This window comes from Babylonia areolata, chromosome 13 (assembly GCF_041734735.1).
Source record: "Babylonia areolata isolate BAREFJ2019XMU chromosome 13, ASM4173473v1, whole genome shotgun sequence".
NCBI lineage: Eukaryota > Metazoa > Mollusca > Gastropoda > Neogastropoda > Buccinidae > Babylonia > Babylonia areolata.
In genome coordinates, this window is record NC_134888.1 from 13,220,019 (window position 1) to 13,246,923 (window position 26,905).

Sequence of the window (26,905 nt, forward strand, 5' to 3'; positions counted from 1 at the left end):
TCGCGATCAACATGAAGAGACCAGTGGAAGTTTAGTGTTGTCAAGGGGATGGCTTTATTGAGTGTGATTATGATTCATATATCGGTAAGTAGGCTCTTCCTTTCCGTCCTTTTGTGTGTGTGTGAATGAGATGCAGTGAGAGGCAACAGAGTGCACTGTACAAAATGGCGCAGCGTTCCATTCATGAGTTGGTTCTGAAATATGTCAAATAGCAACATGGCGGCCTTCACTTCCTGTCGAAGTCGGGCACTTGCCAAAAACATAAACAGGAACGATTGAAACTGTTTTATGCGCTTCTGCACCAAGTATTTGATGTTAATTGTGTGTTTTGCAAGCTTATGCAACTGTTCACCTACGTACAATTGCACGTTTATATTGGTTTTAGTCGGTAGTTCCTTTGATGGGCGCCATTGGGTCGCAGGACTGACCTGACCTGGGTGAGTTATCGAAGGCTATTGATTACAGGATAGCTTCCACGGACATTTTCTCTCTCAGGCATTGCAAGCCACCGGTAGAATTGTTACCGGTTGAATAATTGATTGACAGCGCAGTGGATGACGGTCCGTTTTACATGTAACGGGGTTTGTTTGGGCTTCTGTTGCCACAGAAATGGCCACGTGGTAACGAAGAGAAGTGCAGGAAGGTGTGTCGGGGGAGTTGAGAAAAAAAATGGTAGCGCGTAAAAAGGGGATGGGTGTCTCCGCTTCTCAGATAGCCCCGCTGGCGGCTATTACGTGATTTAAACTGGTCTGCCGATGTCTTGAGTCTTGTGAGGAATGCAAGGAGTAGTGCTGCGGTCTTTAGTCCTGGATCAGACAGCTGGCAGGAGGTGGGGCAGCTGAGGTATGTGATCAATGACACAGCCCAGAGAGGGGAATCGGGGTCAGGGAGGAGGGAACCAGAAGCAGTTGTTTTAACGGTGGGTTTCATTGAGACCTCTAGACTTGATGTCCACTGGATCTGCTGGACCCTTATCAGTGTTGCTGTTCCTGGCAGAGGAATTGTTTTGTCAAAATTTACCTGTGCACACCTTTTCCAGCATCCCCACACCTTCCCCCTATTCTCCTGTCACTCCTCTTCAGCTGTTAGTGATAGTATCCCATGGTGGCCCATCAGCCGCCTACTCATTTAGCGCTGTCTGAAGTACTTCCTCCCCTCCCATCGCCCCCATCCCACACTGCCTGGCAAGCCTGCTTTCAAGCAGATGTATTCTGTAGACAGTATATGAGAAAAGAGATTTGGAATCTTGGAAAATTCTAGTATGCTTATCTGCCAGTTTTGACAAAGATGGGAAAAGCAGAGACAGGTGAAAATAAGATTTTGATTGATTTTTTTGTTTGTTTTATTTTAAAGTTTAATTTGCAAAAAAAAGGGTAATTTATTTATGTGATAATAGGGTAAATACCAAGTTTAAATTAAATCATTTTGAAACAGTGTTTATTGTTGGTATTACTGTTGTTAGCTGGTGTTTTTTTGTTTGTTTGTTTTTTTAACATTCTGGGCTTCTTAAGCATTCTTGTTGGTTTCATGTCTTCTGTTTCATGAATTAACAGCATGCTGTCAAAAGTAATAACTAATACTGGAATTGTAGGAAAGGAATAAATATTCCAGTGAATGTGAAATGAATTGATTCAGATTTGTATGTTCTTACTCAAATGTAAAATTGATACAGTATTTCAAGATGATAGTTATCTTTTTAGTTCTTATAATATATATATTATTTATTTACTTATTCACTGATTCTGATTATCACATTTGTGAAATGGAAGAGGGTTGAGGCATTAAATGGAGGTGGTTGCTGCTGCTTTGCACTTTGTTCTTTATCCAATTAGTTGTCACTTTGATGGAGTTTTTTTTTTTTATTTTTTTTTTTTAGTCACAAAGATGAAGGAAATATTGTGTGTGAATATGCAGGTAGTGATATTTAGTTAAGTTACAAATAATTAACAAACTACAAATAATTAACGAAGTGTGTTTGTAAATGAATAAAAGTAAGTGTGTGTATGTTTGTGTGCACATGTGCATGCTCCGTAAAAGCACTGCAAATCATTTTTGTCAGGATTATATGGCAGGAATAAAGATTAAGTGACAGCTGATGGATATGAAATATGTTGTTTTAAAGTGTTATGCTTTGGTGGAAACAGATGGGGTGGGAGGAGTTTTTGAATTGGATTGCATCAGAAAAAAAGGATTGGTCATGGCAGGTGGTTTAATTATATATTCTGATCAAATAATTTTGTATATTTCTGCGCCAGAAATGAAGGAAGACACTGGCCAGTGGCACAGTATTTGTGAAAATGACCTATAAAATTGACAGGAGTATGTGGGTCATCTGGTACTTCGTATTTTCTGTGGGTCAGTCAGCTTACGTTTTGAATCAAATCATTGAAAATTACTCTGTCATCTCCTTCATTGTGAAAGGAAATAGCTTTACTGATTCTGTAATTTACAGCACAGGCAAACTGACTTATCCCTAGTGATGCATTTCTTGGTATTATTTTCACAGCCAGTGAAAGTTTTTTTCTTTCCTTTTCATAATTAAAAAAAAACCCAACAACCTCAGTCATCAGTAAATGAATTCACCAATTGATACTCATGAATGAAGTTTGTTTTCAACATAAGTTCATTGAGAACATTTGTGTACAAAATGAAAACAATGGTTAAACTTAAAGTAAAAAAACAAAAAGAAAACAAAACAAAAAAAAGTATAAAAAATCAAACCAAACCAAAACAAAAAAACACACACAAAAACCCTGATCTCTCTATTCTCCAGGCAGTCCAATTAGTAATAACACTTAGATTTATATGTATGCATCTCTGATGCTTTATAAATTATGAAAAGGACACACAGCATGGTCGCTGAGAAGTTGTAAAATGTCTAGAATAGATAGATAAGAACTAAGAAGTGTGAAAATTGTGTGTGGGAGCTTCAGACTGATACTAGAAGTGTCTACTACGATGATTTGTTTCTTTCGGTTTCACCACTTTTTGGCCCAAAAATCTTGTCTAGATGGTATGCCTGCCCTTGTTTGTGTGTACCAGTGGAGATTTGATCAGAATGTGCAGCAATAGAGTGATCCTGAGGAGATAGTCTGGGACCACCTAGGGCTCGAGTTATGGTAAAACTAAAAGAGTCCCTGGGACCCCCATGATTTTTTATTTATCAGAATCCCAGTACTCAGCACTCAAAAGTCAAAATTATGACTTTCAGCAGCAAGCAGCATGGTTGGATACTAAAATGATAGTAACTGTCCTAATGAACTTATGACATTTGGCAGGCCTACTTTTAGAAACTAGCAGGACAAGGATTTGAAAGAGCGATTCTGGACGAAAATGAGATCCGCTTAAATGGCACAGCATGGTTAACCCTGTGTGTGATGTGGATGTGTGCATGTGTGGTAAGTGTATACATACAAGGAAAACTTGAACCACCAATCATCAGTGGTATTGAAATTGGTTTATAAAGTCTTGGCTAACCCCTCTTACCCCTTTTTGCACCAAAGCCAACTGATCTCCCTGCCCCCACTTCAAAACTTTTTATGCGTCACATGTACACACACATGTGCAATGAAATGTGCACACTTGTGTGTCAGCAGTTTGAAGTCAGATAAAACTTACATGTTCATGCTTGATGAAATATCTGGACATTGTGGAGCTCACCACCTGTTTGACACTTGTTTGGTCTGATGTAAAACTAAAAAGTAAAAGGGACCTGTAATTAGTGTAAAATGTAGAATTGACCCATGGATACAAATTTGGACAGATCTTTGGATCAGTTGACCCATTTTGATTGTTGTTTAGGAGAGATCCCTACAGATTTAATTGAAAAGTAAACACATTTTAAGCACACACATGCATCATGCCACTGCTTGAAATCACATTGTTGCAGTTGAATGCCCTTTGAATACATGTGGAATTTTTTTAAAGTCTTTTGTGTAAAATGTGAATTATTTTCCAGTCACATCCCTCGTTATCACCACCTGTTTGCCTGTTTGGTCTCTTGATGTCAGTTCCTCAGTCCTTGCACCAGCAGAAATACTCAAATATTGTGGACTGGAGAAACTTTCTAGTTTGAAGAAACAGCTTCACATTACTGAGATGATATTGAGCTCTCAGAAGTTTGTCACATGGGTGTGAAAGTCACATTTCAGTTTTCCTGTCCTGGAAATGCTGATCGAAAGATGGATGCTGCAAAAAGTATAAAGTAATTTTGTTATTTTTGTTTCCAAGTTTTGTTATTTGCTAAAAGAGCAGGTACTGAGGCTAGAAGATTTTTCAAAAATTATATGTTGTGTTTGTGCTAAAGCATGTATGCAGTTTGCCTAAAGAACAACCAGAGTCACTGTGTTGGGTTGTTTTTAGAAGACAACACAACCTAAAAAAAAAAAAAAAAATTAAATAAAAAGAAGAAGAAAAAAAAGAAAAAAAGAGGGCTTGCATATGTGGAGCAAATGATTCAGGTAATGGTTTGTGAATTTTAAAAAACGTTATTGAATTCTCCCAATAGGAATTCATGAAATAGTATGAAAAAAAGAAAGAAAGGTGTGTGTATGTGAAGAGAGGGAGGGGGAGAGAGAGAGAGAGAGAGAGATGGCAATTGCAAGAAAGAAAAACAAACTACTTTTTATGGGATCAAACTGATAGGAAAAAAGCTACATTTAGCAGAAATGATGGAAAGAAATAACGTAGGTCAGACAGGAAACTCTGATTACAGCTTTTTCTTTTCTTGAACATGTACACGAGTCAAGAAACACATGGATGGGGTTTCATTATGGAAAAAGGAGATAACTAAAAAACAGATTCTAACTTTTGCTCACCATAGCAAAAAACAAAAACAATAACAACAACAACAAAATGTTGGGAAGAAGTAGAATTCCTTCACCTCACTTTGGTGAACCCAACTTTTTCTAAGTATTGTAATTTGTATTACTGAAAGGAGAGGGTTCATGCTGTGTGCCTTTAGTTTTATCAGTACAAGCATGGTTGAAAATACTCTCTAAAGATGGAGACTTACTGCCAAAGCCTATAATTTGTTACTTCGAAGATAAAAAATGTAGTTTTTGAAAATGTGATGTGATCTTCATGAAGTTCATCATTCTATCAAGTATATATATATCTGGTCACTGAAAGTTCTCCAATACCAGACCAGACTGACAGTGAGAAACGAGCGGACCACACTACTGGGTCACTAGACTGTACTAGAGGAGTGATTAGTTGTTTCCCTTTTCCAGACTTTTTCTGTTGATTCAGGAAGTATAGTCTCTGCTATTCCAAACTGATCATTCATTCATTTACTTTGACATTGCAACTGAACTTGTTAGAAATGTGTCATAGTCTAAATACTTATCACTATGGTATTAAATATTGTTCACTCTGGTGAACAGATTAACCTTTGACATACTGTGACAAGGGTAGTGTTTTGTTTTTGATTGTGGAAAGCTAGCTGTGTTGATACTTGATTACCATTTGTCTGGTTTTTGGCAAGTTTAGTTCTATGTTGTTTACATAAAATTACAGTACTTTAGTCACCCATACCCCCAGCCTCCTCACAATGCAATTTCTCTTCACCATCCTTCATGGTAGTATCATTATTATGATTTGACACTGAATATCCATTGACTGCAAGTTCTCTCACAATAAGGAACATGGGTTGCACTTAAGACACAAGGGACAAACGAGCAACAAACAGTAGGAGCATGCATTCAGTGATGCTACTGTGTGTGTCTCTGTTGTTGGTTTTTTGGTGTGGTTTTTTTTTTCACTTTCTCTTTCAGTTTCAACCAGGAGACCGATTGTTTGGCAAAGGCACTGAACTAGAATTTATATCCAAGATAAAATTTGCTATTAATGATGGATGTTCTACTTTTTTTTCCAGTGTTGGTGGGAGCTGCTCTGTGTGCTTGTGTGTGTGTGTGTGTGTGTGTGTGTGTGTGTGTGTGCTGTTCATGAAGCAAGGATGATGAATTATTTCTTTGTCAGTTTGTGGTTGATTCTTTTTCTTGATGATTGTTGCTTTCTCTTTTGTAACATGGAATTTGTGGAGTACCATAAGTGATTGGTTGTTATTTGAATTTCCTTAATTATTGTTGTTTTGTTCTTGTTATACTATATCTAATTTGTGAAGCGCCGTAAGCCTCTCTGTGATGGAACAGTGCTGCTATTATTACAATTATTAAATGATTTTGCATTAACGTGGAAAATCAAAGCACACTGTTCAGTTTTTTCTTTCTGTTTGTATTCCTTGTTATACTAAGTAACTTGTTGTTTTTGATTGCACATCTTAACTCTCATGCTTCTGCAGTTCTTCTAATACCATCTGGTCACTCTTAAGTGTCTGTTTCAATGATAACTGGTTACTTGTGTACTGTAAACTGCCTACATATACATGTACCTTTGTGTTTCTGTGTGCATATGTGATGTGATCCATCCATTTAGGAAAAAAAGCTCCCAGTTTTCTGAGGCAACTGTTTGTGTTTATGTGTCTGCATGTGTGCTTGTGTGTGTGGGTGTGTATACATGTGTGTGTGTGTGTGTGTGTGTATACATGTGTGTATGTGTGTGTATACATTGTGTGAGTGTGTGTGTGTGTGTGTGTACATTGTGTGTGCGCGCGCACGCATGAAAGCTATGTTGCACACATATGTATGCCTGGCTTTCTCTCTCTCTCTCTCTCTCTCTGTGTGTGTGTGTGTGTGTGTGTGTGTTTCAGTGAGCAGATGGTTCTTTTACTGAGATTTATTGACATAAACTGATAGAGTTTGTTTCAAAGAACTGATTGATTACCTGCCAGTTTCTTTGCCTGCCTGTTCTTAAAATTACACTTATCTCTGTTTCACTCTTTCTCACTCTAGTCTCCCTCTCTCTGTATCAGTGTATGTGAGTGTGTTGTGTTTTTGTGAGTTGGTATGATCTCTGTGTTTGTTAGTGATGTTTAGTGACCATTTTTTTGGAAGAAAAAAAGCTTTTTTAAACAATTTTAAATTGTTGTTGATTTCTTTATTCTTAAATGATAAGTTTTGCATTGTCTGCACACCCATGTGTAATAAAATCCAAGTTATGAAATGAAGGACTGGGATTCGCTCTGTGCTCTGTCGTTACTCAGAAGTCAGAGAAATGCTTATCAAGGTGCTGGCTTGTTGGACTGTGACCGTTACGTTTTAAGAGGTGTAGACAGAGTGGCCGGGAAGGTTAGGGCCCCTGTCATCTGGAGGAAGGCAGAACCAAATTCCTCTGCCTTGTGCTGCTTCACTGGACCGTGACTGTTCACCGGAGAAGACAGTCATTCAGTTGACAGTTGAAGCAAGTGCATTGAATCCCACAGGATCGGCACCCCCCCCCCACACCCCACACCCCTATGTACCCCCCCCCCACACACACACACCCCACACACACACACACCCGCCCCCCCACCACAACCCTCCCTCCACAGTGAGTGTAAAGCTCTGGGGCCAATCGACTGGTTACTTGATAGCCCGAGTGGATAAACGGTCTTCTTCAGTGACCTGGGTTATCGGGTTCTGTCAAAACTGTTTGGGCTTAGTTCTGCTTGTGGGGGTAGAAGTTAACTGATATTTTGTCTCCCTTCACTGTGGGGTGTGTAATTTTAAGAGGCTTGCTTTGATTGAGGTGGTAGTGGTGGTGATGTGGTGAGATGGGGGAGGGAGTGTATGGGTGTGTGTATGGGGGCAGGGGATGTCAATTGTCAAGCGTGTGTTTATCTGCGTCTGTGTTGACTTGTAAGAAAGGTCCCCAGTTCAGCTAACACTGTGCATAAAATTATAACTTTTTTTCTTTATTTTTTCTTCCTAGTCATCTGCATTCTGTCTTCACCTGTCTCTCCCTTCGTGCTTCAAACAGAGAGAGAAGGATGGCAAAAAGGAAATGAGTGTGTATACACATGGGCTTGTGCTTGTGTCTTCTAAAAAGGTCCTTTGGAGAAAATCATTCTTTTAGAACTATTGAACTAGAAGTAACATTTTCACAGTTATTATCATTTTTTTAAAGAAGATATGCCTTCCACAGAAGGATAAATTCATATTGAAAGCTAAAAGCTAAATTGTATCAAGCAGGGAGATATAATGGCCATCAAAATCTGAAAATGCAAGAAAACTTTTTATAAAATCATACTACTCTATCGAGTTCAGTTCAGATTAATAGGTGTGAGTGTAAGCAGAGGTGTAGTTATTTTTGTGGCATGACATTATTTAGAAGGAAAAAGAATCTGTTCCTCAGAACTGATGGCCCAGTCCTATCTTTTCAGATGTGTTGAGTGTGTATTCTATCACTAGATGCCTTATTCAGGTGCATTGAGTGTCTGTTCTCTCCCCTGCTGAAGGTCCTGTAAAGAGAGGAAACATTTTATGTGTAAAACAAAGAGAGGTTAGGAATCTGTATATAAAAAAAAAGAAGCCTTCTACATTTTTTCATGGCCGACAGTAGTATGCAATATAACTACTGGCAAGTCATTACAAATCTTCTTTTTTTTTCTTTTTTCTTTTTCTTTTTCTTTTTTTTTTTAAAAAAAAAGAAGAGGCCAAGAATCTGTGAAAAGAACATATGCATGCTTGATGCGTGGCAGTATGCATTTTATGCAATTCAGTTCCTATTATTATCAGAGACCAACCATTTTGCAGAGTATGCTTTACAAGTATGCAGTACTTAAGGTCCTGATACAGCTTTGCAGTCAGCTGGTAAACTCAGAAAGCAGTACTCACTATAATATTGAAGATATATTTCCTTTGATAAACAAACCAAACTTGAAGAGGATTGAAACATCTGGCCAAATAGTCACAGAAATCTTATCCTTTCAGGTGCCCATACTTCTGTAAGCCCTGTTCTCTTGTATGAGACAGCCCTTGTTGTGTAGACCTGTACATAGTTTTATGCTTTTATGGGAAAGTGTTAGTTTGGTATTCTCTTTGTCTGAATGTACCAGATTCTATGAATAATAGTTTTGCATGAATGTATAATTTTTTTTGTAATTCCAGATTGGGACTTGGAAAATTTAGAATTGATAATAACGCGCTGTAATGATGTTAAAACTTAATTTTAGCTGATAGTAGCATAAATGACCTCTACACTCTAGAAAGTTAGTCAGTCAAATTATTCCTTTCTGTGTGAGTGATAAGTCAGTTTTTGGCCTGAGTTGTGTCAAAGACGGCATCTTACACAAGCACAGTTTTGCAATCAGAAAGCATAAAAATTGAGAATCTTCATACTTTATCAACCAGCTAAAGTAATGTGTTGCTATCCAGTTTTTGCTAAATCTTTCACTTAACTAGGACTAACTTTTTGGATGATTTAATGTTGTTATTGTTTTTCTAATCCTTATGGCTGTGGTGAAAAGTAGGAGTGAAGGTGCAGTTGCTGAGTGAGTTAACTATAATATGATTCATGAAGGTGAAATTGTGACAGTTTCCTCTCACTCTGTCTTATGATTATTGTTATTGTTATTATTGTTATTATTATTATTATTATTGTTTATATGCAACTGAACATTTTTGTTTACTAACAGTTGTTGGTAGTGTTTGTGTAGGAAGCAAATATGATTACCAATTTATGATAATGCAAAAGAAATCAGGTTGAAGATGATAACATTGAGAAAAGATAACATTGAGAAAAGTTGTATACACTTTGACTTGTTTGAGATTGTTTTGATTGTGAACTGCTAGAGAGAGGCTGTAACCTGTAAAACTTTCGTTACAAAGCATTGCTTAGTAGTGTTTGGTGGGGTTTTTTTTTTGTTTTTTGTTTTTTTTGCTGCTCCATTTTAGAATGGTTAGTCTTGGGCGGACATAACAGTTTTTTTGTCTTGCTCAGTTTCAGAATGGCTAGTCATGGCCGGACTGCAAAGGCACTCGGGTACCCTCAAAGAGAAGCTGCAGGAGGAATTTTTATCTTGCAAGATTTGCCTGGAGTCATTGCGGCGCCCCAAAGCCCTGCCCTGCCTCCACTCCTTCTGTGAGTCCTGCCTCAAGGACTATGTGCGCCGCCACCCCGGGGGAAAGCCGGGCTACTTCCCCTGCCCCATGTGCCGCAAGGACACCCACATCCCGCACACTGGGGTGGAGGGCTTCCCGGACAATTTCCTCTTGCTGAGCTTGTCAGACACTCTGCTGGAGGATGAGGAGGACCGATGGAGCTTCCTGGACACGTCCAGCAGCAGCTCTGGAGTGTCGTCATCGTCGTCCCTCATGTCCATACAGGGGCCATCATCTCCGCCGCGGCACCTGTATCCTCCTTCGCCTCGGGAGCTTCGACATAGGGACTATGAGTGAGTGGTTGTGTGTTACCAGTGTGTGACTTTCATTGAGTCAGTGTCTTTACAAAAACAGAGGGACTATGAGTGAGTGGTTGCATGTTACCAAGGTGTGGTTTTCACTGAGTGTCTTAACCAAAGCATAGGTACTGAGACAATATGAGTAAGTGGTTGTGTGTTACCAAGGTGTGGCTTTCACTGAGTGTCTTAACCAAAGCATAGGTACTGAGACAATATGAGTAAGTGGTTGTGTGTTACCAAGGTGTGGCTTTCACTGAGTGTCTTAACCAAAGCATAGGGACTGTGACAGTATGAGTAAGTGGTTGTGTTTTACCAAGGTGTGGCTTTCACTGAGTGTCTTAACCAAAGCATAGGGACTGTGACAGTATGAGTAAGTGGTTGTGTGTTACCAAGGTGTGGCTTTCATTGTAATCACAGCATAGGAACTATGACTTGTGTGTCATTATTGTTACCAAGATGTGGCTTTCAGTGAGTTTCGTAACCAGAACATTGGGACTGTAAGTGGTTGTGTGTTATTAAGGTGCGGCTTTCAGTGAGCTCTGTAAGTAAAGCATAGGGACTATGAGTAAATAGTTGTGTGTTTTCAAGGTGTGGCTTTCAGTGAGTTTGGTAAACAACGCTCACATACACTATGTTAGTATGAATTATTTGTCAGGCATCTGCTATATTTCTTCTGTTGGCAAAGTGTGGCTTTCAGTTAGTTTCGTAACCAAAGCAATACACACACAAACATCATTCGTCAACATCTGCTATATTTCTTCCACTGGCAAAGTATGACTTACAGTGAGTTTATAAGCCAAAGCAACACCTTTGCAGACAGCACATGTATTGTTGGTGAGGCGTTTGCTGATGCTATAATTCTTCCATTAGCAAAGTTTGACTTTCAGTGAGTTTTATAACCAAAGCAGCACACTCAAATGTAATAAGTATTGGTCATTTATCTGCTATATTTCTTCTGTTACCTTAAAAAATATATTATAGCTTTGGGCTTGGTTTTTTGTTCGTTTTTTTGTTGTTGTTTGTTTTTTTTAATTAAAAAAAATACAAAAAAAACTTTGGCCATATGACTTGGTGAATGTGGGCAAACAGTGAAACACACTGGTTCATGTGTTGTGATGCCTTTCTGCTGTTTGCTTTTCTTCCTTATGTTTTGATATGTGTGTGTTCACTTTTATTATAATAAATGCATGTATACTGTTTCATTTGTGTGACATGGGTTTCCATTGTCAGAAATTAAATAAAGATTTCTCTCAAAGATTTAATGAGAAATGCTGTGTAGCTTTTGGGCATACGTCTTATTCGGTTCATTATATTGTTCATCAGTTATGTTTTGCTTGTGCTGTAATGGATCAGTGACACTGACCGGCTACTTCTTTTTCCTATCAGCATGCGATAATAAGAAATATGAAACAAGGAGAGGAATAGTGCATGATTTTTTTCTTCTTCAATTGTCTGTTTGCACTATGTAACATATGCGTGCATATGTGTGTGACGGGACAGGTGGTACTTTGGCAAGGTGAGTCGCGATGCCTCAGAGGACTGGCTGCTGGCTCCAGGGTACCCTCGTGGAACCTTCCTTGTGCGGCAGGGCGAAGCCTCTCCAGGTGAGTTGCTGGCTTGTAGGCCCAAAAACGGATGACGGCTCCCTACATGGCAGGGTAATAACGGTCATACTTGTAATAGGCCACTTGTAATCAGGGTACACTCCCCTTACAGTGTTGATTTCCTTTTTTGACTCACTTGTGTAAACAAAGTGAGTCTATGTTTTAACCCGGTGTTCGGTTGTCTGTGTGTGTGTGTGTCCGTGTGTCTGTGTGTCCGTGGTAAACTTTAACATTGACGTTTTCTCTGCAAATACTTTGTCAGTTGACACCAAATTTGGCATAAAAATAGGAAAAATTCAGTTCTTTCCAGTCATCTTGTTTAAAACAATATTGCACCTCTGGGATGGGCACAAAAAAATAATAAAAGAAGCCTAATTATATGCAAACTGCATTTACTGTTATATTTTTTGTATTCTCTAAACTTGGCACTTTGACCTCTTATTCTGACACAACAACAAGAGGAGTCATTATTATAATTTTTTGTTCAAACAGGAACTTCTTTTGCTAAGCATGGAATTTTTATTTATTTTGCAGATGTTTTGGTGCAGATAGTAAAAAAGGGAAATTACTCTGTAATTAATGCTAGGGGACTTAATTTATCACAAGTGAGTCTTGAAGGCCTTGCCTCTCTTGTCTTTTTTGATTAGATGTGGCTAGCATAATCAAGAGTACAGTGTTTCTTTCTGTTTTTAAAGATTTGATATGGCTAGCATAATCAGAGTATGTGTTGTTTCTTAAATCTTTCTGTCTTTAAAAAAAAAAAAAAATTATTTGATGTAGTTAGCATAATCAGAGTACAGTGTTGGTTCCTTTCGATTTGTTTTATTTGTTTGATATTTGAATATGCGCAGTCAGGGAACAGTATTGATGTCTTTTCTTCTCATTTTTTTTATCTGAAAAATAAAGATATATGAATGGCATTAGTTAGGAACAGTGTTGATTTCTTTAATTAAAAAACAATAACAGCGACAAAAAAATAACACGCACGCACACACTCACACACACATGCATATATATATTTTGAATGATATTGTCAGGAAACAGTGTTGGATTTTTTTTCCCTTTTCAGGCACGTACACACTGTCAGTGAGGGACTACGACGACCTGCGAGGCTACCTAGCCAAGCACTACAAGATTGTGACGCGGCGACCTCCTGACCACTCCTGTGAGCTGTACTACATTACCAAGTCCAGAACCTTTTCCTCCCTGGCCGATCTGGTCAAGCACTATCAAGGTGAGGACAGGTCTTAATCATCTTTGCTGTATCATATGTATATATGATAGTCATGTCTGACTTTGAGCATCAGAACAGCAGAGGAGGCATCTTTTGTCCTGACTCGCTGGGCTGGAATCTGATGAGAGTGGAGAGTGTTTTGCCAAGTTAATTCCACTCTCTTGACTAAGAGAGTTTTTAGGACAGTCAGCGTTTGGATGGTCCCCAAAGACCAGCTAGCCCCTGAGGCTGCAGAACAAAGAGCCAGTGCAATCTTGCATCCTAGTTTGAGAGTCAATAGTCCTTCACAGAAGACTAAGCTGTAAATGAATTCCCATTGCAGTGGAGAAACCATTGATCATACAGCTGTAATGTTATTAGTCCAACTGCAAGTTTATGTCAGTCTGATAAAAGCAGAGCGTTTTCTATGGGCAGTCACAATGAACACATGGATTATTTTGCTGCAGAAATGGAAGGAGGGGAGAGGGAAGAGATTGAGGGGTGGGGGAGGGTGTTGTTGGGTTTGGATCATCATTGCTGAGTAAACAATAAACCAGTGGACAGGTGAGGGTGGTGGTTGTTATGATTGAGATGTGGAGATGCGAAAGAGGTAATGATGACATGAAAACAAGTTTTTTTGAAAATCTTTCTTCTTTTCTCGTTTTCCTCTTTGCCCTTTTGTTCCTTCCTTCCCAATTTGTTTCTTTGTTGTTGTTGTTGCCCCTTTCCTTTCTTTAGTTCTTGTCAAACCTTGTTGCTTGTTGTCCATAACAACACTATCCAGTGTTTGATAGGGTATTGTAGTTGTTAACTGTGTTGTACTTTTTGTGCATGATATTTATTCATTGATTTCATGATATATCCATTTATTTGTTTATGCTTCCCCCCCCCCCCCACCCCCCTCGAGGCCTGACTAAGCGTGTTGGGTTATGCTGCTGGTCAGGCTCTGCTTAGCAGATGACATGTAGTCTATATGGATTTGTCCAAAAGCAGTGAGGCCTCCTTGAGTGACTGAACTGAACTGAACTGTGCATGATGAAATAACCATTTTTCATACCTGTGCGTCAACAGTGAACCAGCCTTTGTCTTGAGCCTGGATGTTTTCTCTGTTCACCTCAGACTCCGTGGATGGACTGTGCTGCAAGCTGACGCAGACGTGCGCCAAGCCCCGGTCGTTGCTATGGGCGATGGAGCGAGGGAAGCAGGATGAATACTCCACCACCAAGGACACCCTCCACCTCATCCGCCGTCTGGGCAGCGGCCAGTTTGCTGAAGTCTGGCTGGGTGAGGCGGGGGACTTTGTTGCAACTTCTGGTTGTTGTTTTTTTTCTTCTTTTTTGTGGTGTTTTTGGATGTTGTATTTGGGTACTTTCATGGTGAGGATATATTTTGTTTGTGTGTGTGTGTGTGACCTCAGCTGGTCATTGTTTGGTGAGGTTTTTTGTGTTTTTTTATTTTTATGGGAGAATTTTGATGTATTTTTTTAGTATTGTATTTGTGTATGTAATTTTATGAATCTTTTCATGTGTGTGTGCATGTTTGTGATAAATTTTTGTTTTATGTATTTCTCTTAATATTTTTTTACCATTTGGTGAGAAAAAAGACAGAATGACAGAGGTATATTCTGGATGTATTTGCTGTGATGCAGCTAGCTGCAATTCTGCCTCAGTTTCCCTGGAATGTTTGTTTTTTGTTTCCATTTCTATTTTTCTTCAGATATCACAGTTTTTGTTGTTACAGACATATTTTTGGTGGTTGGTTTTATGACCTGATCAGCCTTGACAGTGACATGACTTTGTGTAGTCATATGGGCACTAAGCCCAATAGAAAAGGATTAAACCACTTAGCATTTCGTCTGCTCTCTGAACTGTCATCCTTTCATGGAACTGTCATATGTACACACATACACACATACATGTGTATACATACGTACATACACACACTTATATATATACACACACACATGTACATCCATCTGTGCATGCATACATACATACATACATACATACGCATGTATACATACACTCATGCACACACACACACACACACACACACACACACAGACACACACACACACACACACACACACACACATACAACCATCCATCCATCCATCCACCCCCACACCCCTGCACACACACACACACTCACACAACACAACACAGCACAACACATAGGTTCCAAAAAAGGATAACAAGGACACGCCGACCTGAACGTGTTGTTGTTGCCGTTCCCCAGCCAAGTGGAACCAGTCGAAGGAGGTGGCCGTGAAGATGCAGAAGATGGACTGTGTGAGCACGGAGGCCTTCCTGGACGAGGCGCAGATCCTGAAGACGCTGCAGCACCCCAACATCGTGGGCCTGGTGGGTGTGTGCTGCCACAACGAGCCTGTCTACCTGCTGATGGAGTACATGGCCAACGGCCGCCTCTCCCTCTACCTGCGGGAAGGGCCTGGCAAGGACCTGGCCGTGTCACAGCTCATCTACATTGGGGCGCAGGTGAGCGAGGAACTCCCCCCAATCCCACTCCACCCTGCCCAGTTTAATTCTCAGTTCCACCCCCAAAAACGGAGTATGGCTTCCTACATGGCGGGGTAAAAACTGTCACACACGTAAAACCCTATTCGTGTACACATAAGTGAATGTGGGAATTGCAGCCCACAAACGAAGAAGAAAAAGAAGAATTGTCAGTTCCAAGGAGATGTGTTGACGGGCACAAGAGCTGAGTGATTGAAGCGTTTGGTTTTCCATCTGAGGGTCCTGGGTTCAAATCCCGGTCACGGTGCTTTGTGGGTAAAGGGTGGAGTTTGTTTTTTTCAATCTCCTGGTCAATGGATGTGCAGACCTGCAAGTGCCTGAACCCCCTACATGTGTATACGCATGCAGAATATCAAATACGCACGTTAAAAGATCCCGTAATCTATATCAGCGTTTGGTGGGTTTCCATGGAAACAAAAACCTACTCAGCATGCACCACCCCAAAAAAGTATAACTGCCTACATGGAGGGGGTAATAACAGTCACACACGTAAAAGCCGACTCAAGTATACAAGTGAACATAGGAGTTGCAGCAGCCCACGAACAAAGCAGAAGAAGACGGAGGAGGTGCATTTTGTCGTTTAGTGTCATAAGCCAGGAAGGAAAGTGCATCATGTGAACCGAAACAAGAAGTGATCCCCACTACAGCATGAAATCTGATGGTGTGGGGCCTGTTAATTTGTCGCAAAGCCCAATCCCTCAGCCCTGAACGTTTTGGTGTCAGTCAGTAGGTCTTTAACCTCTTCCATGCTAGTACGTTTTGCTATTGCCTATGCTGAGAAAAAATTCAGAAAAACAAGAAAAACACACCAATGATTTTAATTTGCTCATATTTAAAAAAGTACTGAAGATAGATGCATAAAAGTATATATCAAATGAAAGTAAAATGAACCAAGGTTTTGTTTTCAAATCTCACATGTTCAAATAATGAGTCAAACTGACACAAAAATTCCATAAAATGCAATTTTTAAAAAATGGGACTGTCATTCCATTATGTATGTGCTGCAACATCAACCAGGTTATCAACCAGTCTTTCTTGTGACTGTTGTGATCAACCACACACACTGTCAAGGCTGAGCAACAGTGTCCAGGTGCATAAGACTCCAACACAGTCCACACAAAGAATGAAAAGGGTGTACTCACCCAGGATCTATCGCCAGTAAAAACACTGTGTGTGGTACTTGCAGAAACAGTCTTCAAGACACAGTGCTGGTTTGCTGGGGCAGTCTGGGCAGTAGAACCTCACATACTTTCTTTGCCCTTTCTTCCAGCAGACTCTGCACCTCCTTTGTAGCCGGGCCTTCTGTGGGGTATGTGGGATGACATCAGTGAAGTGTTGTCCACACAGATGAACAGTGTGGTCATCTTAAGCAGTGTCTGGGTCTTGGTCACCAAAAACCATGGCACTAATTACATCCTGGAAGTCCAGGAATGTACTGCTGTTGCCTGCTTTTTTGTAGAGTATGTATGCATTCAGCATGGCAATTTGTAGAAAATGCACACACAGCTATTTGTACCACTTCAGGGTTTTCCTTGTGGCATCATAGGGCTGCAGCTGTTGGTCATGATGGTCCATGGCACCCATGTTTTTGTTGTAATCTAGAATTGCTGGAGGCTTGTTTACTGCCCTTTGGTCTTGCTGCTGCTGGTCTTCAGCTGTAGGTTTGTGGCAAGTTGTCAACTCCAGATGATCCAGGATGAACATCATGATCATCACCATGCTGCATACCTGAAACACATTGCATAAAAGACGAAGTTTGTTGGGTTTTGGGAGGTTTTTTTGGGTTTTGTGTTGTTCTTTTTTTGTTTTTTGTTTTTTACATATAAAAAGGTTATGAAATGGTACCATTTTATTTCTAATTGTTTTCAGAAGCTGAAATACAAACACACACACACCTACCCCACGCCCCCCACCCCAAACCCCCAACACTCACACACACGCTGAAACTAGTTCATGGTATGCCACACCCCCTTCATTCTCTCTTTCTCATACAAAACAAAATGACAACACACACACACACACACACACACACACACACACACACACACACACACACACACTGCTACAAGTGTTGCATTTACAAAGTAATTTTGGCATACAATTCTGTATATCATACTCTGATTTCAGTTTTATAAACATCTCCTCCCCCCCCCCTCCACTCTCTCTCTCTCTCTCTCACACACACACACACACACACAACAACAACTACAGTAACAACAGACCAATACACACTCAGGAACGAATACACAGAAAGCTCTAGGCGAGCGACACACACTGTCATCAACAATGAGCCAGCCAGTAAGCCACGCCTACTTGGGCTGTGATGGTCACACACAGTACACATGTTACTCTCTCTTACTCACACACACTGATCAGTGACTGATGAAGCCACTTACCACAGCTAACACATTCAAAACACACACAATGCTGTCATATTCATTGTTACAACAAACAGAAAGCAAATAATAAACTGACAAACCTCATAAACACCCACCTGCATCTTCAATCAGCTGATCTTGTCTGTTTTCAGTTTTGTCAAGCAACTCCACCTCCCACCCCCTTCCATGTCAAAATAGTGTCTTCAACATCAACTTCACACAGTTCTGTCTCATTCAGTCCACAATCTGTACTGTTTGCATCGCGAAAGATTTCTTTAGGTATTAGTGCAAATGTTGGGGTTTGTCTGCGTTCAGTCATGGCTTTGCAAACACAACTTGCGCTTTGTACAGACTTGCAAAACTTTCGCCATAGATTTGATAATGAGTGAATAATTTTAGTTAATGGAACTCAAGAGGTAAAGAGCTCTCAGGGGAGCTAATTTAATGGTTAGCAGACTGTATTTTCTGTAATGCGGGACTCGAAACATAGAACGATGAAACATGATGTATGGCGCACGTCAATACAGCATTGATGAGTGACATTTCATGACGTACACCATATGTCAGCAGCGCAGTCAAGAGGTTAAACTCCACCCCTTTCATGGTAAAGTTCTGGACTGAACTTTTTATAGTTTCATGGGGTTTTTTTTGCCTGTTTGTCACATTTACATTGATGTTGATAATTAAAAAGATGTGCTAATTTGATTCCTAATTAATTAGACATCAGATTTATGCAATTAAATGTTTTCTTATCTGCTAGAGGGTTAATGACACAGCAGAGTTGTCAGAAGGTGTGGACTGATCGATTAAACAAAAAAACAAAAAACAAAAAAAAAGTCAGCAGATGCCTGAGCTCTGCATAATCCCAACATGCTTCATGACGACATGTAACACTGAAGAACTGATTAAACAACAGAAAGTAAAAGAAAAAACAAAACAAAACAAAACAAAACAAACAAAAAAACCAGCTACGTAGTTGCACAGGTTGCAGGAATGGAAGATGGCTGCATTCAAAAAGAGTGCTGCATTGGCACACAGAAGGGGAGGTGATATACTAAGGAAGGTCAATATCCACAACTACTTTGTTTACTCTGAGTAGAATAGTATTTTGCACAGGACAGGAATATGACCCCTGCTGTAGTCAGCATCAGTGGGTCATGATAAGTATGTTAGACTGTATGTTATTTTAAAGAAAAAAGTTTTCCTTTTCTTGGTTTATTGTTTATTCTTTTATTTCTGGTTTTTCTTTTCTTTTTTTTCTTTTCTTTTTCTTTTTTTGTTATAGTAATATTCAGCATTTAAGTGGATGTAAGCGCAGTGTGTGTCATACTCTAGAACCATGAACTGATGAAGAGTGTATGGGACCGAGGGTGATGGCAGAGTGTCTGTCATTGCATGATAACTGTGAAAACTTTATGGGAATGAATGTGATGGCGGAAGTTAGGGAGGACCTTTTGAAAGTCAGTCAGCCTTGAAGAGGAACAGGCAAAAAGTGCTTGCAGAGGGTCACAGAGTTACGAATCATAGCAAGGAAAACAGTGTCAAAGCATGCGTCTGTACCAGAGTTCTTTATAATAAATAAGTTTATATGAATAAAAGTGATGACAGTATCATTGAAACTCAACAACAATAAGGATTTCACAACAGTGAAAGTATTGGCAGATCATCTCTCCACAGTTGGTAATCATTAAAACGGTTCAAGAATAAAGATGTTTAGAAATATAACAGAAACTGTATATGAATTTAAAAGAAAAGGAAAAGGGTGAATGCAGCTTATTCTCTATAGAAAGTAGAAAGACTGTAGCCAGTAAAGTTTGTTTCTTGGAGGTGTCAGAGTGTGTGTAGTGATCCATACATGCTACACCACATAACTGTCAGTTACACTCTATTTGTGGACAGACTTTCCAGGAATTTAATTGAGGGCAGTTTCACTTTCTGGGAGGTGTGAAAGTGGGTATGATAATCCATTTTTTCTACACCACATAAATGTCAAAAAAGTCATTTGCAGAAAGACTTTCCAGGAATGAAACTAAAGAGTGTCGGTCGACTCTGATTGCAGATAGCGGACGCAATGGCTTACATGGAGAAGGAGAACTTCATCCACCGTAACCTGGGAGCTCGCAACATCCTGGTGGGTCAGCAGAACCGGATCAAGGTGGCTGGCTTTGGCATGACCAGGACAAAGGACGACCCCGACTTCAACCTCCGCAAAGGTGAGAACAGCAGTGTGTGTGTGTGTGTGTGTGTGTTCTTTCATTGAAAAAAAAATCTACTTACATATGAATATGTAAGAGTGTGGTATGTACATATGATTGTAGGCTCATTTATTTGTTTGTGGGCACACATGTATACATAGAAAAAAACAGAATCACTTAACAAGTTATACAGGCGAGTGGTTCCTTGAGGTGACATCAGAGTGGTTAATCACCCCCCTTCGGACACAGGGGGTGCCCGTAGCCCCACCTACTCTTCAGGTGGCACTCTTCACAGACGCCTCCTCCCTGGGCTGGGGAGCCCACATGGACTCACTCCATGCAGCAGGGACTTGGTCCCCGGAGGAGCGCCTATGCCACATCAATGTTCTGGAACTGGAGGCAGTTCGCAGGGCTCTCCTGCACTTCATGGGGGAGGCCACTGGCAAGACCATCCGCTTGTTCATGGACAAGACGACGGTCGCATGTTAGGTGAACAAATGGGGGGGAGCGCACTCGGCAGACCTCTCCATGCGGACTGAGGCTCTCCTCCGTTGGTGCCACAGCAAGGGCATTGCACTTTCAGCGAGACACTTAGCAGGAAAAACCAACATCTTGGCAGATGCTCTCAGCAGGTCCAAGAGTGTCATACGCACAGAGTGCACCCTGGACAAGGACAGCCTTCAGTGGGTGTGGGAACAGTGGTTTCGGCCGATGGTGGACCTTGTTCAACAAGAGACTTCCCACTTCCGTCTCTTCGGTTGCCAACCCAGAAGCGTGGGCAGTGGATGCTCTCTCTCTAGACTGGAGCAGTCTGATTGCCTCCGCGTTTCCTCCCTTTCCAAATCTGTCCAAGGTGATACGGAAAGACAGATTGGAACACCTGCAGCTGATCCTCATTGCGCCGAAATGGCCAGCCCAGACCTGGTTTCCGGACCTTCAGTCCCTGACACATGTTTCCACCCCTGGAACTTGAAATCAAATCTCATCTGCTGAGGCAGCCTCGCTCGGGCTCTCCTCATTCCAATCCTCAACTGCTCCACCAGCACGCATGGCTGCTGTGCGGTCGGAACTGTCAGCATCACCATTGAAGTCCTCGACCCCTCGGTCGGCCTCTGTGTCGGCTGCGCTGACCCAGGGGTGTGCCTCCTCTGACCTCCTCTCCATAGTCACCAGAGCAAGGAGGCAGGGAACGGAGACTTTGTATGACTTTCGCTGGAAGAAATGGTTGCGGTGGTGTACAGCTCAGGGCATTACCCCTACGAACCCTACGAGCATGCAGCTGGCCAACTTTCTGGCTCTCTGCTCCTCGGTTCTCATCCTGTCTGCTAGTTCTGTGCAAGGGTACAGGTCTGCCATCTGTACCACAATGCAAACAGCTAGTTGGTCCTGCCTTTGAAGCGGATTTCCTGCTCAGAGAGGTGGCTAGGGGTGCCCCTCTGAAGGAAGCTAGAAACCCCAGAAGAGTGCCCCTCTGGGACTTGTTCCTGGTGCTGGATTTCATTCGAAAACAGCCCTTCCAACCATTGGGGACTATTCCTTTTGACATCCTCACCCTCAAGACCACTTTCCTTCTGTGGCTGGCCACAGGCAGTCGTAGAAGTGCGCTGCATGGTCTTAGTGGAGTGCCACAAGATCTGGCCTTCCACAGAGATGGTTCCATCACTATTCGTTCCTTCCAGAGTTTCTGGCTAAGAACCAAGACCCTGAGGTTCCTTCCCCCTCTCTGAGGGTCAGACCTTTGTCTGATATTCTTGCCCAAGATGATGAGGATAGGCATCTCTGCCCTGTTCGGTGTCTCAAATACTATTGGGATAGGTCTCGCCATAGGCGTTCTTCTCAGAGGCGTCTTCTCATCTCCCTCAATGAGAATTACAAGAAAGACATCGCTGCAGGCACCATTTCCCGCCGGGTTTCCCAAGTCATTCGTAGAGCCTACTCTCATGCACACAGGGATATCAGCTGTCTTCATCCCAGAGCACACGAAATGCGGGCCATAGCTACTTCGGCTGCTTTCCAGCACTCAGTGCCAACGCAGCATGTCTTGGAGGCAGCCTTCTGGCGGTCTGAGAATCCCTTCATCAACTTCTACCTCAGGAATTTCCGTATGACCAGGGCTGATGGTTCCAAGGGGATTTCCTTTGTCGCGGCTAACACTGCCGTCTCAGTTACAAGGGCTCCCCATACGAACCAGTAGGCGTTGCCCTCCTCCATTTGCTTTAAATTCTGCATCAGTTTGACATGGTACAGTATATGACACCAAAAGGAGGAGTTTGTATTATACTCCATGTTTGGTGTTACATATACTTACCATGTCAAACTCGAATGCCCGCCCGTCCGTCCCCGCGTCTCCGCCGTGGTTCTCATGGGGCATTTTTGTTCATGGCCACGGAATGATTCAGCGCTTATAGATTTTAGAGACGTTTGATTGGCTGAGAGCGGGCGGGCCCGTCTTTTCACTGTTAGCCGCGCGAAATTTGGCCAAGCAGAGCAAACCAATAGGCCTAGTTTGCATCAGTTTGATATGGTAAGTATATGTAACACCAAACATGGAGTATAATACAAACTCCTCCTACTGTTCTCAAAATGAGGAAAGAAAAAAAAGGACATGAATGGCATTAAAATCTGGCTTGTGTGTGTGTGTGCTTTCTTCAGCCCCCCCTGCTATCACACCCCTCCTCTCACCTCATTCCCTCTTGCACCTGACTGAACAGAGTTCTCTGTAAACAGACACACCTTTTTCCTCTCTTGCACATGGCTGTTTGAACAGAGCTTTATGTAAACAGACACACCTTTTCTCCTCATGCAGCTGGCTGGCTGAACAGAGCTTTATGTAAACAGACACATCTTTTCTCCTCATGCAGCTGGCTGGCTGAACAGAGCTTTATGTAAACAGACACACCTTTTCTCCTCATGCAGCTGGCTGGCTGAACAGAGCTTTATGTAAACAGACACACCTTTTCTCCTCATGCAGCTGGCTGTTTGAACAGAGCTTTATGTAAACAGACACACCTTTTCGCCTCATGCAGCTGGCTGTTTGAACAGAGCTTTATGTAAACAGACACACCTTTTCGCCTCATGCAGCTGGCTGTTTGAACAGAGCTGTCTGTGAAACAGACAAGGTGTTTGTCAGCACTGAAGCGTGATGCGTGTTGACACCTGCCCCCCTGTTGTGTGTTCAGGTCTGAAGATGGCCATCAAGTGGATGGCCCCAGAGGTGCTGTCCTACAACAAACACAGCACACGGGCCGACGTCTGGTCCTTTGGCGTTGTGCTCATGGAGATCTTCACCTACGGCAAGGAACCCTACGAAGGTGAGCAGGGGGAGGGGTCTCTTAAATGCAGTATTTTAGATGGGCTTCCTTAGTCTCGCCCCTTTTAAGGGAGACAAGGATAAAGCAGGAGAGGGGCATGAATAGGAAAAAGATAATGCAGGGAAGAGGCAAAATTAGGAAAAAGATAAATACAGGAAAGAGGCATAAATAGGAAAAAGATAATACACGGAAGGGGCATAAATAGGAAAAAGATAAATACAGGAGAGGGGCATAAATAGGAAAAAGATAAATACATAGGAAAAAGATAAATACAGGAAAGGGGCATAAATAGGGAAAAGATAATACAGGGAAGGGGCATAAATAGGAAAAAGATAAATACATAGGAAAAAGATAAATACAGGAAAGGGGCATAAATAGGAAAAAGATAAATACAGGGAAGGGGCATAAATAGGAAAAAGATAAATACAGGAAAGGGGCATGAACAGGAAAAAGATAAATGCAGGAAAGGCGAATAAACAGGAAAGAGATGAATACAGGCAAGGGGCATAAACAGGAAAAAGATAAACGCAGGGAAGGGGCATAAATAGGAAAAAGATAAACGCAGGAAAGGGGTATAAATAGGAAAAAGATAAACGCAGGAAAGGGGCATAAATAGGAAAAAGATAAACGCAGGAAAGGGGCATAAATAGGGAAAAGATAAACGCAGGAAAGGGGCATAGATCCGGGAAAAAATGAATACAGGGAAGAGCAACACTAAGAAAAGGATAAATACAGGGAAGGGGCAACAGTAGGAAAAAGATATGGGGAAGGGTATGACTAGGAAAAAGATAGATACAGGGAAGGGTATGACTAGGAAAAAGATAGATACAGGGAAGGGTATGACTAGGAAAAAGATAGATACAGGGAAGGGTATGAATAGGAAAAAGATAGATACAGGGAAGGGTATGACTAGGAAAAAGATAGATACAGGGAAGGGTATGACTAGGAAAAAGATAGATACAGGGAAGGGTATGACTAGGAAAAAGATAGATACAGGGAAGGGTATGAATAGGAAAAAGATAGATACAGGGAAGGGTATGAATAGGAAAAAGATATATAAGGGGAAGGGTATGAATAGGAAAAAGATATATATATAAGGGGAAGGGTATGAATAGGAAAAAGATATATATTGGGAAGGGTATGAACAGGAAAAAGTTAGGGTGAAGGGGCAACAGTAGGAAAAAGATAGATACTTGAAAGGGTATGAATAAGAAAAACATAAATATGGGGAAGGGTATGAATAGGAAAAATATAAATAGGGGAAGGGTATGAATAGGAAAAAGTTAGATACAGGGAAGGGCAACAGAAGGAAGACGATAAATACCAGAATGGGCACCGTTAGTAAAAGACAACTCCAAGAGTGTGCATGACGCGTGTTGCAGGGATGCCCAGCAAGGAGGCCTTTGAGAGCGTTCAGCGTGGGTACCGCATGCCCCGGCCGGACGCCTGTCCCCCGGAGGTGTACGACGTGATCCTCAGCTGCTGGCAGACCAACTGCCACTCCAGACCCTCCTTTGACTTTCTCAACACATTCTTGAACGACTATGAGACCTGACTAGTGGGCCGGTCGGCTGAGCAAGAGACTTTTGTGTGAAGCTTGTGGACAGCTTGGAACTTCATGGGCCAACACCACCAGGCAGAGGTGCCAATCGTTTTGTCTCCTCCGGATTTCATTCCATCCCTGCTTTTCTAGCGCACATGGACATCTGTTGAGGGGAGAAAAATATAAGGAAGGGTTAGAGGTAAAGGAAAAATGTTACAGGTGATTGTGACAGGACCTCTTCTCGCCGTAGTTCTATCTAGAGTGAGAACAACCAGATGAAAAGCTGATCATATCTGGGTTAAAAAAATTTGTACATGATGTGAAGATAGCTGGTAAGCCGACCGGCCATTCTCTGCTCTTTGACAAAGCAGAAGTTTGAAACAAAATGAAACATGTAAAAACAGAACTAAAAATAATAACAAAATGAGGAAAGGAAGTCCATGAGCAAAACGATGCAAGATCTGTTTATCAGTTCAGTGCTGTTTGTATGGGACCAAAGAAGAAAGCAAGGCCAGTATAGTTTGAACAGGATTTTCTTCACAGTGAACTCAATTACTTTGAAAATCTCACCCCCGAAGAAAGGTATGCGAAGAAAGCTTGTTGTGTGGTTTGACTTTCTTGTTGTTATTGTATAAAATAATGACACAAAAAGAAGTTGCAAACACTCGAGCCTCCCCCCCATGCACACACTTCTGGAACACCAACAAACAGTAACAGCATCGTGTTGAGGTTGGCACCTCTGAGAGACTGTTCTGTATTTATAAGTCTATAACCTGGGACCTCTGAAGCCCAACAGTACAGAAGCACTTGTGTTCATCTCGCACTGTGACCACAAAGGATGTTATTCAGTCCACACTCTGGCGTCACGTGTACAGTGCAGTTGGTGACAAAGCATGCAGAGTGGATATACTGGAGAAGACTCTGTGAAATATGAAAACCACTCTTGGGTGTTGTTGTTGTGAGTTTCATTACGATATGGTGAGTCCAACTTTCCCTGCAGAGAAACAGCATTCGTTCAGGGTGTGGCTTAGGGGAGCAGTGCAGATGCAGGGAACTGACAAGCAACTGCGCAGTGTACAGAGAATCGGTTCTTGTTGAGACTCTTTGATTTCCAACAGGGTGACCTGAAGAAAGCAGGACAACAATGTTTGAACTGCCTGCAGTGAAGCATGCCTGAAACACACCGTGGTTGCTGGAGAAGGTCATGGCCACTGTCAGGTGCATGGCAGAACAGCAGACAAACACAGGAGATGTGTCAACAACAGCGACACCAGAAGTTGAGATCTAAGGACGGCTGGTTCCAACCTTGGGGAGAGAAGCAGTGATGCCTTCTTTTGCAGTGGAAAACCCAAGCATACATTCTGTGTTAAAAGACTTTTAAGCCTGGAGAACGGATCTGACAAGGTTTCTTCCTGACTGCTTGCCTTGCCTTAACGTTTGTGTGGAGTCTTTAGAGAAGAGTATGGTCAAGCAGAACATCATGTGTAGCACAGTGGCATGGTCAGTGAAGTTGTGAAGTGAATGGGTAACTTGAGGTGTGAGAGTTGGCAGCATTTTAGTGGAAGCTGAAAGGTCTGTATTACGGTAAGGTAGAAATTGAAAATTACAGCTTGAAAATTCCTAGGCGACTGATGCTCCGATGCACATGAAGGATGGGCCAGCTTTGTCATATCAGCACAAAATATTGCATCTTAAAGTTAGGACATGAATGTGTGCTGACAAAGGAAACACACACACACACACACACACACACAGAGCAGCAGTACATTTGCATACATATATCAAGTTACACACACACACACACACACATACATACACATACACACACACACACACACACACACA

At 41.6% G+C, this 26,905-nt stretch overlaps 1 protein-coding gene across 3 annotated transcripts; it reads left to right on the forward strand.

Moving 5' to 3' along the window:
* LOC143289069 (tyrosine-protein kinase Lyn-like) lies at positions 1–26,905 on the forward strand. Of its 3 annotated transcripts, none has more exons than XM_076597893.1 (9): positions 1–84; positions 9,820–10,273; positions 11,780–11,883; positions 12,953–13,117; positions 14,216–14,380; positions 15,335–15,594; positions 20,071–20,224; positions 23,386–23,517; positions 24,900–26,905. In XM_076597893.1, the coding sequence occupies exons 2-9, from the start codon at positions 9,837–9,839 to the stop codon at positions 25,070–25,072; spliced, it is 1,590 nt and encodes a 529-aa protein (XP_076454008.1). In that variant the 5' UTR covers positions 1–84; positions 9,820–9,836; the 3' UTR covers positions 25,073–26,905. The 3 variants fall into 3 exon arrangements, with proteins under 3 accessions (XP_076454008.1, XP_076454009.1, XP_076454010.1); XM_076597894.1 differs by lacking the exon at positions 1–84 and adding an exon at positions 303–437; XM_076597895.1 differs by lacking the exon at positions 1–84 and adding an exon at positions 721–843.

Bases quoted from the DNA above. Each gene is read 5' to 3' on its own strand.
- LOC143289069 (XM_076597893.1), top strand. From the start codon at position 9,837: ATGGCCGGACTGCAAAGGCACTCGGGTACCCTCAAAGAGAAGCTGCAG. The intron at 14,381-15,334 runs GTGAGGCGGGGG...GCCGTTCCCCAG, and splicing joins GTTTGCTGAAGTCTGGCTGG to CCAAGTGGAACCAGTCGAAG. The intron at 15,595-20,070 runs GTGAGCGAGGAA...CTCTGATTGCAG, and splicing joins TCATCTACATTGGGGCGCAG to ATAGCGGACGCAATGGCTTA.